Source organism: Vicugna pacos, chromosome 16 (assembly GCF_048564905.1).
Source record: "Vicugna pacos chromosome 16, VicPac4, whole genome shotgun sequence".
NCBI classification, from domain to species: domain Eukaryota; kingdom Metazoa; phylum Chordata; class Mammalia; order Artiodactyla; family Camelidae; genus Vicugna; species Vicugna pacos.
Window position 1 is genome coordinate 39,440,384 of NC_133002.1, and position 16,482 is coordinate 39,456,865.

The following is a 16,482-nucleotide window of genomic DNA, read 5'->3' on the forward strand; positions in this document are numbered from 1 at the left end:
ACTACTTCTAATGGCCAGAATAGCTTGAGTTAGTGATTTTCTGGCACAGGGCATAGCGAAATGCCACCCGCTCCCTGAAATATCACCCTACACCTACACACACTCACTTATTAATACATTCACTCACTACCTCATTCACCTACTCGATTCAAGAAACATCTAAGGGGGAGTCAGGCACAGCTTGAGGGCTGAAGATAAAAGGGAGACTAGGGCATGGCCTTTGTTCCAGAAAGTTTATGGACAGGCCTGGACAGCCAACTCCAGCTCAGTGTGATAAGCACTTCTGTAATTAGTAAAGAGGACACATTCCAGTGAAATGTTTATAGTCAGAAACTATGTTGTTGCAGGCAAGGAAAACTCTGGAGGCAGTCCCAGGCTGTGTCCTCCTCTGCCCTCTGACTCTGTCTTTCCTGTGGCCTTAAATATGTGGCTCCTGTGCCCAGTCTGGGGGATGCGCTGCTGGGATAGCTTCTGTCTGGTGACTCACAGGATACCGATAGTGATGACTTGCCTACATTCTCCTCCATTCCCCAGTGATTAGGACCTGTGGTGGGATCCTCCTGTAGCTCAGGGGTTCTTGCCTTGGGATCCATAGACAGGATACTTTGGGCGGAGTGGCCGGGGAGTCCACATGCAAACGGTTTTGTGGATGTGCTTTTTACATTTGTCTTGGGAGAGAAAGTCTTCATGTTTTCATCAAAGGACAGTGACACCTAAACATTGGAAGCCAGTGTCTTGCTGCCCTGAGCCCCTGGCAGTAGCGGCCTCTTTCCTTCCCCGCTTCCCCTCGTCCCCCTCCCACTCTGCAGCTGGTATCTCAACTTCCTGCACGCTGAGGTTGATCACGTTAGGAGCTCTGTCTGTGGTATCAGCCATTCTGAAGAGCAAAAGAAAGATCCTTGTCCCCAACTCAGCGTGTGCCAGGTAAGCACAGCTGAGCCACAGGCACAGCGGGAAAGAAATCCCTAGTGCCCAGAACCAGGTCTTTGGCGACTGGTTGGCTGAACCCTCTCTCAGAGCTCAAGGGGAGAAGGTGAGCGTTTAAAGTCACTTTCCGGGCGTTCAAGGTGGTTTGTGATGGTGACCTCGGCTGAAAACTCCCTTTCCTTTGTGCTGTGAGATGACTACAGAGTGAAAGGCAGGGGGGAGGGAGTGGAGGTGGGGTGGGAGGGGGGTCCACAGGTGGACAAGTCATCAGTGACCCCAGGGAGGCAACTGTTGGGTCTGTTTTTACTTTTTAAAAAATCAGGCTTCAGAAACTGTAGAGAGGACTTATGTTGTCTTTGATGGTATCATTCTTAGTTCAAATCCAGCCTTAGGCATGAAAGAGGGCATGTGCTTTGGACACTGTCTAAGGCAAAGAGTTCCGTATCTTATCTGTGTGGTTGTGAGTGCACCGTGAGGTTATGCAACATAAACTTGCCTTTCTCCTTCCGCTGCAGAGTAATTTGGGCTTACAGAATACATTTATAAAACGCCCTTTGAATATGCTTTGTGACTATGCTCTTTCTGGCCTTCCTGCTTCTGTCTTGTGGGACTTATGCTGAAGTGAGCTGTCTTCCTGGATGCAGAGCACCTGGTAAACAGATGGAGGGTGGGGCAGCCCGGAAGTATTCTGGGAAAGCTGAACAGGAGCAAATATTGGCTGTGGAAGATTCAGGGTTGGTTTTTACGGATAACCCAGAGCAGATTCTCTGTAGCCCATGTCAACTGCAAAAGGTTTTGAGGGGTCTCGGGGGGGATTTAGCTTTTTGTTTTTTCCCAGACAACAGCTTTTATTCAGTGTGAACCTGCAACATGCAGGCCTGGCCCCAGAAGAGAAGTGAACACAGCCCTGAGACCTGCTTCCAGGGACAGGAGATGAGAATGAGATAAACACTGCACAAAGAAGTGATTTTAATGCAGAAAATCTACCCAGGAGGGCGGCTTTACAACCCCACATTACATAATCCATAGATTCACAAACCATTCTACATTCATTTATCAAGCGAGCATTTATTAAGAGTGTCACACGCAGGCACTGTGTTACTAGGTGCCGGAGTTACAGCTGAAATCAGAACAGACACAGCTTTAAGCCCTCATGGCCCTGACAGTCTAATGAGAGATATGGACCACAGGTTCATTCAGATGCATTCATCCCCTAACAAGGATGACACATCTAGAGTGCAGTGGACAGAGGAGGGACAGCTGACACAGGAGTCAGCTTAGGAGATCATGGGAGCCTTCCTGGACTTAGGAGATCATGGGAGCCTTCCTGGAGGAGGTGATGTTGAGGTTTAGAACTGAGGGATGAGCAGAAGTTAGCTAGGCCAGAGTGGGGAGAAGTAGGACAAGAGGGAAGAGAATTTCAGGCAGAGATCACATCTAAGTAAACATTATTTAATCCAAATTATAAAAATATATTTGAAACAGAAGTTATTTAAATTATTTTTGTTTTTTGAATCGTGTGTTTGGTGTTTATAATCTCCCAGCACATCTATGGCAATCAGAGCTAATAGACAGTCTGTATCAGAGCTTTCAAATCATGTGCTGGTTTTTCAGTTGGGAACGTCTGCAAACTTCTGATGTGGCATTTATTTCTAAATATTATGTGATTTCTTCAAAACAAACTTTTAAAAATTTTAGAACAGTTCTATTTGATTTTTAACTTTATAGTTTGGAATAACTTCAAACTTCCAGAAAAGTTGCAAGAAGAGGGAAAAAAAAAAGCTCCCATATATTTTTTAACTCTATTCATTAATAGTCAACACTTTGCTACATCTGCTTTTTCCATTTCTCTCTATCTACCTATATATCCATGTATTATTATTATTATCTTTGCCAAACAATTTGAGATATCATACTCTTTACCCCTAAATACTTTAGAAGGTGTCTCTAAAGAAACCAACAGGGATACTGTGCTACTATCTCTCTGGGGTCCTTTAACCTGGTCTAGCACCTCAACCTGTCTTTGTCTTCTGGCCACTGATATTTTTGAAGAGCACCGATTGATTGTTTTGTAGAACACCCCTTAAGGCAGGTCGATTTGATGTTTCCTAATGATGAGACTCAGTGGATGCATTTTCAGCAGGCAAGTGAGGGAATACAGCCTTTTTTCAGGAGATCACATCACTCATCACATCACTCAGTGACGTCCTTGTGTCTTGTAACTGGTGATGTTAACTGTTACTTTGGTTTTTAGTATGTTTCAAACTGTAACACAAACATACACAACCAAATGTGTTTATATCCAAATTTCATCACAAAAGAGATAGTAACAAGCTAACCTGCTCTAGACCTTGTCTGAATGCAGACCTCCTTGTTTAGTTTCTCCTGCCAATTCTAAATATATTGGAAATTCTCATAAACATGTCACTGATTAATAAGATTATAGCTGTGGACTGGTCTTTCAAAAGGCTGGATGTAAAATTGCACGAGTAACAGATTACTGCTTAGCCATGTAAATCAGAAATCTTCTTGGCACTGTACAACCAAAACACTATACGAAAGTAAATTGAAATCCTGAGGCTGATTTAAGGTGACAGTGAGCCCCACTGGACAGATTTTGGTTCATCAAAAGAGCTTCATTGGTCTTGATGCCTGATTTGACACTAATTTGATTATAAATTGATAAAATACCCTTTGCATATGTTGGGTGTATGTTCTATACATTGGGCTCCTGTACAAGATACTGCTTAAAATAACAGTTTCCCTGCTTTGGCTATTTGAAAGCCACAGCTGAATCCTACCAAAGATCCTGCCCACTGTACAATCCCTTTTGCTCAAATAACCCCAGGGCTCAGGGAATACACATACTTCCATTTTCCAATGATCATTTCTGAGAATTGTGGTCCCTGGTTGCTCCAAATTGCACAGAATTTGAGATTCCTTTCTTTCCTTTTGAAATTCAGTTCTATTTATGTTAAAATGTACTGATACTAACATTTTAGGAACATACCACACTCTCTACAACTCCCCGCTTATCCACTGACTCACCCACACAAATGACCCAAGCAAAGGGCAGTCCTACCTTGGAGACTGTGTAGCCCAGAGTTCTAATTCCACAGACGAGGACACTGAGATCCAGGTGGTGTCCTCTGGAGGAGAGCTGCTAATGCTAGTCAGACTGCAACCCATCCCTGCCTGTGCCAGAGACTGGGGTGGCTTTCTGATGGCAGACATGCTCCCTCGGGAGGCGATCAAGCTGTCTTCCCTTCTTTGTTGGCCAGGGTGGATTGTTGGCAGCTGAAGCAGACCGTGAGCAGGTTCCTTAGATCTGGTTTACTCATTTCACATTCACTCGTAGTGTTTGAGTACAGCCAGGTCTTTGAGGGCTTCTAGATTTCCTAGTAGGTTGTGGACTAGAAGATGGTCCTAATGGAAACACAAGACTGAAGAGATGTAGCTCCCTTAGAAAGCCATTTATAATAGATTTTCACTGGGAAAATGCAGTCTAAGTTCTGAAAGAATTTTCTAAGATCAACCAATGTACCTATAAATTGGAGACCACTTACAACTCATTCCATCCCATTGAACCAGTGTGTATTTCATACATATACGTGCAAGGCAGAACCATAATTGCTTCGGGGATGCCAAGGGGGAAACGGAGAAGTTCAGGACGTGGTCCCATGCTGCAGAAGCCCATAATAATCCCAGGGAGATGATACATACACAGATTAAAAACTTAATAACAATATAAGGTAATGTTTGATGACACGGTCAGATGAGCGGAAGAGAAAAATGGATCATGGAACACTGGAGAAGGAAAGCAGTCTGCCATGTGGGTAAACGCTGGGGCTCCTAAGTCAAACGACCTGGATGAAACTGCAGCTTCGCCACTTCGTAGCCATGTAGCGAGCTACTAAAGTTCTATTCCCAACATGTTATTGTTACTATTTCTCAGTCTGAGTGTGAACCTTCATTGGATGGACGGGGTGTGAGCAGAGGAGCAGGAGCGGGCTCCGCAGCAGTTTGTCAGAATCATAATGAATTACCCACTCGAGAAGCTCCACGAGCTACTTCTGTAACTTTGTTGGCATTTACCAAACCCGGGCGGAGGCGGCAATCCTGGAAGCTTGATTCTACCCACCCTCTTACGTCCGTACTCCTCGGCACCGCCCCTTGAGCTCCCAGCGCCGGCCCCCAGGGGGCGCTGCCGCCCCGCCGCCGTGGCCCGGCCCGGAGCGCGCCCGCGCCGGCCGCCTCGCGCGTGCGCGCCGCCCAGGTGAGGAGGCGGCGGTCTGCGCGCCGCGGCGGGGGCGGCTCCTCAGCCGGCGGGGCGGGGCGGAAAGGCCGGGCTGGGGCGGGGCGGGGCGGGGCGGGAGCGGGAGGCTCCCGGGGCCGGGGCCAGACCAAGGCCAGAGGCGGGACCAGCCGCCGCCGTCTCCGTCTCCGTCTCGGTGTCCCGTCCCCCACAGCGCCGGGCGGCCGCCGCGGAAGAAGCGGAAACTGCCGGGTGCGCCGCGCCGTCCGAGAGCGCGCCGAGGAGCAGCGGGGCGGCCTCCGTCCGGCCCCGAGCGGCCCCGCGGCCGCGGCGCCCCCTCCCCCGCAGCCCCGCGCTCCGCCCCGGCCCCGCCCGAGCTCGCCGCGTGCCCCCGGGCCGGCCCCCGCGGCCCGAGTGCGCCCACCTGAGCCGCTCCGCGCCCACCTGAGCCCGCGCGCCGGCGCCATGGCGGAGCAGGAGAGCCTGGAGTTCGGCAAGGCGGACTTCGTGCTGATGGACACCGTCTCCATGCCCGAGTTCATGGCCAACCTCCGGCTCAGGTGAGGGCGGAGGGGCGGTGCGCAGTGCCGCGAGCCTGCGCTTCCCCAGGTCGGGGCACCCCTGCAACCCGGTGCGGCCGGGCTGGGGATGTCGGGGGTGCGCCGAGCGCGAGGGATGGAGTGCGGCCGGATTGGGGTGTCCGGGGTCCGCTGAGCTCGACGGTTGCCGAGAGAGTACGCCCTGGGGTGCGGCCGAATTGGAGTGGAAGGGGCGTGCCGAGCTCCAGGGCTGCGCCTTCCTGAGAGGGGGCGTCCTTGGGTGCTGTCCGGACGGTGGGTGTCAGGGCTGTGCCGAGCTGGAGGCAGCGCTGGGGGCCGGGCGGGCTAGTGCGCTGCCGCAGGTAAGTGAGTGGGCGGGCCGGGTGACCTAATGGAAACCAAAGTAAAGGGAAAGAAAAACTTTCGGGAGAGTCGTGGCGGCCCCGAAGGCCCTGGGAAGACTGGAGGGTTGTTTTGGAGAGAGGCTAGGGTCTCATCCCGGTTTCACACTTGGTTCTTTTCTTGGTCTCCTTTATTTTTTTCCTGGCGTGGTTCCACCACGTCATTCAGGATGCTGTGGAGTGATCCCTGAGCCGTCTGTTCCGGGACACTGGCTATTTTTTGGTTACTCTCTAAACGTAATTAGACACGTTTCCAGACATCGAAGAGACTGCTCTGCTTGCCAGTGCCAAGATAAACTGTCTGAATTTGACAAGGCATTCATGGTTTCAGTTTTTTCAAGGAGTTGTGGATGGAGCCCTTGTGTTACTGACATCCTTGAGAATGTAGTCACAAGTCAACGCGCCGGAATGGGTTTCCAGGACGAATTTGTTTTAGAGAGGCTTCTACCTGTGATTCTTTCATTCCTGATAAAGCAATATGTAAGCAGAGCTTTAAAGTAGTTGGGCTTTTAAAGAAAACATTACAGTAAATGGAGTTTCAAAATAACTGGGTTTTGACGTGTATGTGTGTTTCCTGGAAGTTCTGGCCTCATCTCTTGTAGGGTTTAGAGCTAAATATCACTCCGTAAGCTTATAAAGTGGAACTCTTAATCCAGGTTTGGGTGCTTAATTAACCCCACTTTTCAGTATTAATTACCCCGGTTAAGTTTAAAAATTTTTTAAAGTCTTTTAATCTTTGAAATTGCATTCCCCCAAATCTTCATCTATTCCAGGCCTGGCTTCATTAGGTCCCAGAGTAAGCAGCAGGGTCACACACCTGGGTTCCACACCTGCCTGCCTCAAATGACCTTAAGCCAGTCATTGTGTCTTGAGTTTTCTAATTTGTAAAATAACGATCTCCAGGATTTTTCAGTACTTACATTAGTTCTTTTTTGTGTGCTTTTTGGTGGGTTTGCTTTGTTTTGTTTTGTTTTTTGCTTTTACATGTCATTGGCTGCTATGTCTTTAAGTGTGAGGCTTGAATCTGAAGAAAGATTATTAATGTGAGCCTGACTTTGCTCAGAAGAGAACTTTGCAGTTTAATTCTGCCTTGCACAGGATACTCCAGGAGGTAAGGTGGGAGGGTCCAGAGAACTATCACGTGTGTCCTTACCTCTCAAAGAGGGGGCATGTTAATGAAGACAAGAGGCAAGGTGAATATTTCCATTCATTTAAATAACAGGTCAGGAAAACAACAGAGGAGTTAAGCTTTGTACAGTTCAGAAGATTCTTTGCCAAGCAGTTGTACAAACTAATTGTTCTGGAAGTTCAGAAGAAGGAGAGATGCCTTAGGCCGGCTCAGAAACACAGTCCAGAGGAGGAGAGGAGGGGTTGAGAGGATGGATAGGATTTGTGTAAGTGGAGAACATTCCAGGTGGATAAGGTGGCTGAGCAGAGGAGTGGAGGCTTCAAAGCTGATCTGTTTGGGGAATAGTGAATAAACTAAATTGTCTGGAGGGGGAGGAGCAGGTGTTGGGGAGCTGTGGGAGGAATCGCCAGCTCTCATTAGTACCACCCTTGGCTAGTAATGCCCAGGTTTCGAGGTCCACCTTTGCACCCAGTCAGCAGGTCAGTCAAGCTCCGGATGTTGTGAGTCTTCACCTGTGTGTGTATTCAACCACTGAGAACTGGCTGCAATTCTCACGGCACAGGTTCAGCGATTGTTCCTGATTTACTTGTAAATTGGGAGTAGTTGGTTTGTTCTCAGGAGCCATAAACACAGCCGAAGGGGAGCAGTGCCCTTCCCCCTCTCCAGCTGTGAGCCCTGATGACCCAGTGGCAGGCAGGCCTCTCTCCCTGATAGTTTGAATTTCCTATCACCCTGATGTCCCCCCATACTGTTCCAGTGTTCAGCTGTGTGAGCTACTGGACTCATGCTCTTGCGACCCTTGGGTAGCTGTTTCCCTTCGCAGAAGTTGACCAGAAACCCACTTGCAAATCCAGGTGCTCTTACGTGATGTAGTGTTTTCATCTCCTGGGACAAGGATGGTTGGACCCTACTGGGTGTATCTTTAGGGTTGTATAGAGGCGAGATTTGAGTGTATTTCATCTCTCAGTGCATGTGTGTGCACCTGCCCCGTCCTCCTGCCTTCCCCGAGCTGCGGCTTCTCCTCTCACTCCCGTCTAGAATGACCTGTCCTCTGCTGTCTGCCTGGCTCTTCTGCAAGGCCCTTTTCCTTTATTTACAGTCTGTGACGTACAGTTAGGCACTTAAGGCTGCTGTTGTTTCAGGGGTCTGTGTCATCCAAACTGAATTTTAATTTTCCCGGCGGCAGCTCCCAGCATAATGCTAGGCACGAAGGACCTTCCTTGTGACAGCATTTTTTTTGTAGAGAAAGAAAGAAAGGGAATGTTTCAGTTACTTTTTTTTTTTTTGAAGCTTCTATGATGAGGTCCATTTAGAATTATCTTCTTATTTTGCTGCTAGTCTGGCCTTCTTTTCCCCTCTTGGTTAAAGCTTGATTTCCAGACATCTGCTACAACTGATGTAACTTTTCCCTCACTGTTATTATTTTTAAAAATCAGTGTAGGCCTGTGTCTGTGCACGTGGGTCTGGTTGAGGCGAGGCTTAAGGGGGATGTGGGTTAGTGTGAATTAGTATATCTGAGAAGGAGCTTCAGGCTGTGCTTTTCACCCTTATATCAAAAACCTCCAGCATCCTGAGGGCTGCCTTCTCTGCCTCCTGGAAGTCTCCTGCTAGGGGAGGTTTGTTCTGTTTGTTTGTTTTTCCTTTTGGCAGAGATGGAAGCAGAGGTGTCGGTGGTTTTGGTGGCGGTGGTAAGCTCCGCACTCCATTTCCAAGGGTCCGTGCCCAGGACCAAGATTCCCACACAAGCACCTCCTGCCTTCGTGGTCAGGCCTGGGTCCCACCAGCCCCCACCCCCACCCTGACAGTGGCCACAGCATCCCCACCATGTTCTTCCTTCTTCATAACCACTTCCTTTTTGGACCTGGAGCCCTTTGGTTCTGTTTCTCCTTGCTCAGGCCATTCTCGTACTTGAGTTCTAACAAAAGTAACATCCACTCTGCGCCCAGTCGCAGTTGAGAACCCCTCCTGGCCGCGCCCCGTGGAACATCTGGTCCTCCCTGTGCCTTGCTCCTCGCTCGGCCATCCTGGAAGGAAGGAAGGATGTGGGCCACTGCTCTGAGCTGAGGACAGGATCCCTGAGACATGTGCTTTTCATGCCACAGGAGGAGGAAACCCACCTTAGGCTCCCAGTTTCTAACACTGTTGGTGCAAGACCCGTTTTTAGAATAAGGCATCTGCTCAGACTGGTTTCTTGGCTCTTTGGAAGTTTAATTTGTCCTCTTTTGTTACTGGGTTTTCTCTTCCATGAAAGCAGCCATTTGAAGCACCGTGTTTGCCAAAGCTACAGGCAGCTTCTCACCTTTAACCTAAACAGCACGTCTTTTGTAGCTTTGCTGAGACCAGGCCCCCCTCAGCTTTGGCGCTGTTGATGTTGGGCCGGTCATGCTTTGCTGTGGGGGGCTCTCCTGTGCATCGTAGGATGTTTAGCGGCGTCCCTGGCCTCGACCCACCAGATGCCGGTGGCACCACTCCCCTCGCATTTATGACAACCAAAAATGTTTCCAGATGCGGCCAAATGTCCCTCGGAGGAGGGGGCAAAATCGTCCCCAGTTGAGAACCACTGGCCTGGGCTGTTCTCACTCCTGGGAACGTCCTCTTCCTTCCCTCCTCTCTGCCCTCATTCCCTGCCTGTCGCACTCTTACTCATCCTGTGAGACCGACCAGTTCTGAGAAGTCTTTCCCAATCCTCCAGGGCAGGGGGCGGTTAACTGTGCCCTCACCTGTGCTCCCAGGATACACGGACACTTGGTCTTCACTGCTAGAAAGGGTTTATCATGTTATCTTGTTCTCTGCATGCCTGCCTTCTCGCCAGACTGTGCGATCCTCAAAGCCTGTCCGGAGGCGAATCCAGGTTTTGTGACCCTTTGAAACTCGTTACAGTTGGGGAGAGGGGCCCATCTCTAAGAAAAAGAATGTAAATTACAAGTGCAAAATTAGATACACGGCTTTGGAGGAGCAAGGGCGAGCCAGTGGCTGGGGAGCAAACTCGCCGCTAGCCCTTTTGCGTTCTTCTGTCATGCTGTGGAGCCGGGCATCCATGTGTTCTGTACATTTTTAAATGAGTGAACTAGGCCAGCTAGTGTTGGCTGGTTATTCTCCAGCCTGTGGGATTCTTAACTTTACAAAAGCATACAGTTGTCTCAAAATATTGTGCTTATTTTAATACAACTGTGTGGAGGGCAGGAGAAATGAGTTGTAAACAGAAAGACAGTGAACTGGCACACGTGCACACGCATACACACACTCACACTCACCACACAACCTCTGTACTCTTTCTCTGTGGCTGCTTGGCCATTTGGAAAGTCTTGTAGGACAAAGGGTCCCTCTTTCTTGCTGGGGACAAGATCTTAGATACTCTGGTGATCTTCAAGCCAGTGTCAGTCTGTGATTGATTCAGAGCTTTTGTTCAGAGTGGCTATGGTTAGATTTGTAGGAGAGGTGAATGGCACGCTAAATCTTTTTGGCTTCCATGTGAAATTCTTTGGCAACCACTTTTAGAGGCCTTCGGAAAAGGACAGTTTGCTCTGGGCCTGTTTTGCACATTGGCTTCATATTGGGACAAAAAAATGAGAATTTGGGTTTCGGAGCTGCCATTTGGAGTGAATCACCCTGCCGTCTTGTTTCCTTTCCTACTCCGTGACAGCTTTCCAAGACTATTTTTATTCAGGGTCATTTGCTGACCCTGGAGACGACTTCTGAATTTAGCTCCCAAATAGAGCCAGATGTGGGTGGAATCGAGCCCTCAGGAGCTGCTACTGGTGCGTTTCATCGCTGGTTCTGAGGGGGTTCTGCTTCCACATGTAAGAGAGGAGCTTTTTGCTTAACTTGGAGATGAAAATGTGACACTGGTAGAGATAGAAATGTGTCTGTTTAGTGACTCATGTGACGTCAGCGTTGTGAATTATCCTGACGGGAAGGGCTTTCTGCTGATGTCTTCACCTGAGTCCAAGCCAGCTTGGCAGAAAGGACCTGATCTCGGGGACCAACATCTTTTTTATGAGAACTCTGGCGGCCATTGCTGAGTTGCCGTTGGGACTGGATTGGGTCATTGTGCCACTGCCCATTGGCTGCCGAGCCCATCTAAGGTCTCTGCTGTCAGCAGAGGCTCCAGCCCCACTGGGCAGGTCACCTGTCCATGAGCCTCACTGACATGGCCTGTGAAAAAGTCAGCTGTGTTCAGGAATGGGTTCAGAGGGTAACAGCGGTTTGAAAAAGACACTTCAAGCCTCTCTCTTTTCATCTGTTCAATTCCTTGGTTGAAATACCAGTTTTATTTCCTGTGGGACACAGGCTCCTTTCGGTTCAACGGCTGTATAATTACTGGGTAGATTTCTTAGCAGAACGACGTTTCCCAAACTTTAGTTTTTGGCATTTATGGAAAGAAGAGAGGGGAGAGCGTGCCTGCAGCAGGGAGCAGTGGAGAGGGCACAGGCTTTGAGACCTAACTGACCAAGTTCAAGTCCCAGCTGCACTGCCACTCTTTTTAGCGTGATGGCTTAGGGTAAGGTAACTTCTCTAAGCCTCGGTTTCCTTATATGTAAAAGGGTTGTTGGGGTGAAATCACATGATGTGTAAAAAGTGCCTGGTCAGTGCTTGGTAGATCATTTTCCTCTCAATTAATGTTAACTCTCTTCCTGAATCCTTCCCAAATGGCCTCACATCCCTGTCCTGACTCCATAACTTCCTCAGAAAGACAGAATCATTTGTTTTGGCTTTATTTGGGGTGGAGGGGGCAAGGATGAAAAATGTTCTAGAAGAGGTTGGAGTTACCTATTGGAGAGAGCAAACGCATTGGAGATACACAGATCTGGACCTTAATTCTGTCTCTGACTACTTATCATCACCCATGTGGCCTCAGACGAGTTGACTAGCCTCTCTGAACCTCGGTTTCTTCATCTGTAAAGGTGACATATTATTGTGAAGATTAAACTCTACTACCTGTGAAACGCCCGATGTGGTATCCGTAGCATAGTAGGTGCTCAGTAGATGGTCCTCTGTCTCTCCTCTCAGCCCCCTCCCAGTGCAGCCCTGCGGACCAAGCGCCCCTGCTATCCCAGCTCTCCATCACTGTCACGGTAAGCACGCTCATACCCGTTCCCTCCAGGGTTACCACTGTTTAGCTTCTGAACATTGTTTTAAACTCTTTGGAAAAAGGAGATAATCTGCTCATATTATCCATAAATATTCCAAAATATTTTATTCTTCACATTTACTCTTCTCTGCTTTCAGGAAATTCGGTGATGTGACATTGGTGCCTGAAATCTCCAGCACTCTAGCTGGGTGATGAACTTTAAGTGTAGTCTTTAAAAAAAAAAAAAACAAAAAAAAACTAACTCATTTCCTTATTTAACTATAGACCTTATATATAGACCTTAAGATAACTCCTGGCTCTAAAGGTGACAACTAACTGAATTCTTGCTGTGTGCTTCTCACTATGTTGGGCACTTTGGTGGGGGTTACTTTTTAGAAAGTTATTCTTTGTGGTATAGCTTAATTGGGAGTAAAAGATGCTTTAAAAAAAAATGTATAAACGTGAAGTAGAAGATGACTGAGCCAAAACGAATGTTGCAGACAATCAGTTGTTTTGAGGGCTTCCTAGAGAGAAGGAGCCAATGAACCATATTTTTAAAAAACAGAACTGGTGACAGTGTAATTAAGAATTGTGTGTGTGTGTGTGTCACATACTAGAGTTCTCGGGGATTTCAGAAAAAGAGAAAATGGGATAGGAGTAGGTGGATAGTGCTCTGGAACAGGTCGAGCTTGAGCAGACCCTTGGTGGAAGGAGAGAGCGTCTCTCATTCGGAAACACCCCTTTAACGTGGGCCCCGATGCCCCGCACCATCCTAGCCCTGCCCTCTTCTCTCTGTGCACCCGCTCCCCGCACCAATGGGCTGGCCCTGCTGCTCGCCAGCTTCCATCGCTCAAAAACATTTCCCCCCAACACAGTCTGCACTTTTTCCCATCTTGTCTTATACGCTGCCCAAGGTTCTCCCAACTGGAGACTGAGTTAGGCTGATAAGAATCCCCTTACAAAGTCAGACTTCTAAGCCTGCACAGGCACAGTCCTGTGAATTTGCTGGGTTCTTTCTTTCTCATGCCTCAGTGAGCTCAGTGAGAAGGAGGAACCGAGGATTTCATTTCTGAGAAGTGATTTTTGCAGCATGTAACTGTAAGGGGCAAGGGCTGGGATGTGGAGCTGAGCTCTGGTGGAAAGGGATGGATGGGCAGGAGACAGTATGAGCCTCGTTTATTCTTGGGGAGGTAGGCTTTGATGACAGAGAGGGAAGGTGCCAGAGAAAACCTCTGCTCAGTTAAAAAAAATGTGTGGCTTATCTTTAGGCCTAGAAGAGGAAATGGAAAATACTTTTTCTTCCTTTATCTCATGCCTGATTACAGAACTTCAAGTCTCAGCACCCAGACTGCGTGGTGAATACTATGGCCATCCCACTGCGGGTTAGAGACACATGCAAGCCAGGCTGTGAATCCAGTCATGGCTTCCAGCATTTCTTGATGAAATAGAATGGTCCACTTTTGGAAGGTAGACCGTGTTAAAGTAAAGGGTTCTGGTAAGTGACTTGGAGAAGGGATTGGAGAGCCTCAGCTGGTTCCTTTTGGATACTTTGTCCACCTTCCCAGCTGCTTCTTGTCCCAGCCTCACCGCTGAAGATATCCCAGTTTTTACTCCAGACACACCTGCTCATGCTGGAGGAGGTACTTGATGTCTGAACGAGACCACCTCCGTTCCCCCCTGCACTTCTGCGCCTTGGTGCACAGTATGGAAATGGATTTCACTTTAGAGGGAGTAAAGCATTAACTCTTATAAAACTATTTCTGCCTTAATAAAAAGATTGTTGACTGCTGAGCATAACTTTTTTCCAAAGAAGACACAAGCCAACTCAAGATTCTTTAAAAAAACAAAAACAAAAAACCTCTTATGGAATACATGGAAAAATACATCAAGAAGCAAACACAACTTTGCTTTCATTCCTCCTCTTCATTTGTCTTCCACAGTCCTATAAATAAGCCTTGGGAGGAAATCGCCACTCACATACACCAGGTCCCAGAAGCGCTGGAAGCAAATGAATGAGTCAAAAAAAAAAAGAAAAAAGAAGAAGAAGAAGGCTTCATTTAAAACAATGAAGCAAACACCAAGAGAAAACTCACAGTTTTCCCCCCCTCTGACCACAAAGTCTGCTTTGAGTGACTTGTACAATGGAGGACCGTCCGTAGCGGGGTCAGGGTGAGCCCAAGGGCTCTGTCTTACACCACTGCTTTGTGTTCAATATAAAGTCAAGAAAAATTCCATAGTCAATTAAAAAAAAAAAGATCAGACTCCATTAAAAAAAAAAGCCTTACGTTTTGTTTTGGATAACCCTAAAATTGATCATGTATCAGTTTTTATGGACATCTAGGACATTTAAAATTTCTTACAAGAATAGTCTTGATAATGAGGTTGAGTTAGCCTGATTCTGCCATCCTAGCCTATGTTTCTTGTAATTAGGAAGAAAACCTTAAAAAAAAAAAAAACTTCAAAATAACAAATCTCTAGAGTAGTTTAAATGTCAGTGAGAACAACTATGAGAAATTTGTTACTGCCTTCAGCCTGCGCTGTCACTGTATATTTATGTCCTGTGCCTAGTCTCCAAGTCCCGAGGGCAACTTTTATCTTCTTTACCTCTGAAGGCTTCTTTCCAAGCATTAAAGGACAAAATGTTTTCACTTCTATCAATGGATGAATAAATGAATGCATAATATTTCCACGTTTGATTCCTGCCTGCGTTATGTATTTTCTGTATTTTGTGTATTGTATCTTATATATTTATGTAGTCTGATTTTCCTGTGGCTGTAACCCCAGTCTTTGGGAAGACAGGAAAATAAAACTGCCATTACTGTTAGGGGGAAGAAAGTGCCACAGTATATTCGGGGTCCTTGTGAAATGGTCGGCATCTTTTTTTTTCTTTTAAAAGACTTGTGGAACTCGGACATCTGAATCCCTGTCATGCAGCAAATTGGTCTGAACAATTTAACATTTTAGAATATATGGTTAAGTTTCTATCATGTCTTTCAGTGTGCCTCCCTGTGAATTCTCTGTCCCCTCTTAGTAATTTGCAAGTCTAATCTGCTCTTGGACCCACTCATAGAAAGGAAGATGAAGAAGGAGCTAACGAGTTCTAATGAAGACTGAGGGTTTGTCCTGACTGTATCAATCGTAGGGCGTGAGTTTTGAGACATCTGCTTTTGCTGCCTTCTCTGCTGAGTATGTTTTGATTGCTTTGGTGTCTTTGGTCAGAAAGGCATGTTAAACCAAGGCTGAGTTCTGAGTCACAGGTAAGTCGCTACTCTGAAACTTACCGCTGCCCTTGGTGTTTGAATTGTTGGTGTAGTTGAACAAACCAGTGCATGCGGAGTGGGTCTTTCCACACTGTGCGCACTGTATGGCTACTTGCTGATTTGCAGGAGGCAGCAGCTACTGGCTGCATCTCTGCCTCCTAGGTTCCTGGTTTATCTGAAACCTTTACTGAAAATAAACCTGTGCTTTAACTTCTTCATTGATCCTAGGCTGGTGGCTCCCAAATTTGGCTTTGCACTGGAGTTACCCAGCTCTTAAAATATCTTGATTCCCTGGACTTTACCTTGTAGAAATTCTATCTTATTAAGCTTCATTAATGCCCAAGTGATTCTCATGTACAGCTAGGCTGGGAACCACTGTCCTATGCTACTGATTTTGGGGGTTTTTGTTTTTTGTTTTTTGTTTTTTTTCACCCATAGCTGTTTTCTATTGAAGCTATATGGGAGTGTTACTGCAGTGTGAACTGACTGGTATGTTAACAGATGTATCACAGCTTACCCAAATAATTAGAATTCTTAGTTGTGATTATTAAATCAATTTAATTATTTGATAATCATAGTTTATCCTTCATCTTTGCAACACATCTTTTTCATCCTATGGTTATGATTGTCCATTTTTAGCATACTGTGTATTATTTTTCTGTCATCAGATTCTCCATGCCCCCCCCAAACATAGTCATACCATCCTTGCTAATACCTTGATATATTTCCTTGTAATATGGGGTACTTATATAAATGTATATATTGAAAAATTTGGAATCTTCCTGCTTGTACAAAGTATACTTTTGTAAACAGTTTTATAACATAGTGTCTTAAGCATTTGCATGTGTTTGTCATTAAGTTGTCTTTGAAAGTGTGCTGGCAACCATGTCATCCTTACCC

At 46.9% G+C, this 16,482-nt stretch overlaps 1 protein-coding gene and 1 long non-coding RNA gene across 2 annotated transcripts in view; one reads left to right on the forward strand and one right to left on the reverse strand.

Annotated features, from left to right (window-relative positions):
* Positions 1 to 1,993: 1,993 nt before the first annotated feature.
* Positions 1,994 to 5,710, reverse strand: LOC140686133 (uncharacterized). The gene is made up of 3 exons (XR_012059673.1): positions 5,607 to 5,710; positions 4,010 to 4,370; positions 1,994 to 3,192 (listed from the first exon to the last, which is right to left on the reverse strand). It is a non-coding gene; the product is annotated as an uncharacterized lncRNA (long non-coding RNA).
* MYO1D (myosin ID) overlaps positions 5,280 to 16,482 on the forward strand; it is a 311,631-nt gene continuing 300,428 nt past the window's right edge. The window contains exon 1 of the mRNA XM_072938959.1: positions 5,280 to 5,742. Within this exon, the coding sequence (XP_072795060.1) occupies positions 5,648 to 5,742 (95 nt within the window). The 5' untranslated portion in view covers positions 5,280 to 5,647. The remainder of the gene's footprint in view (positions 5,743 to 16,482) is intronic.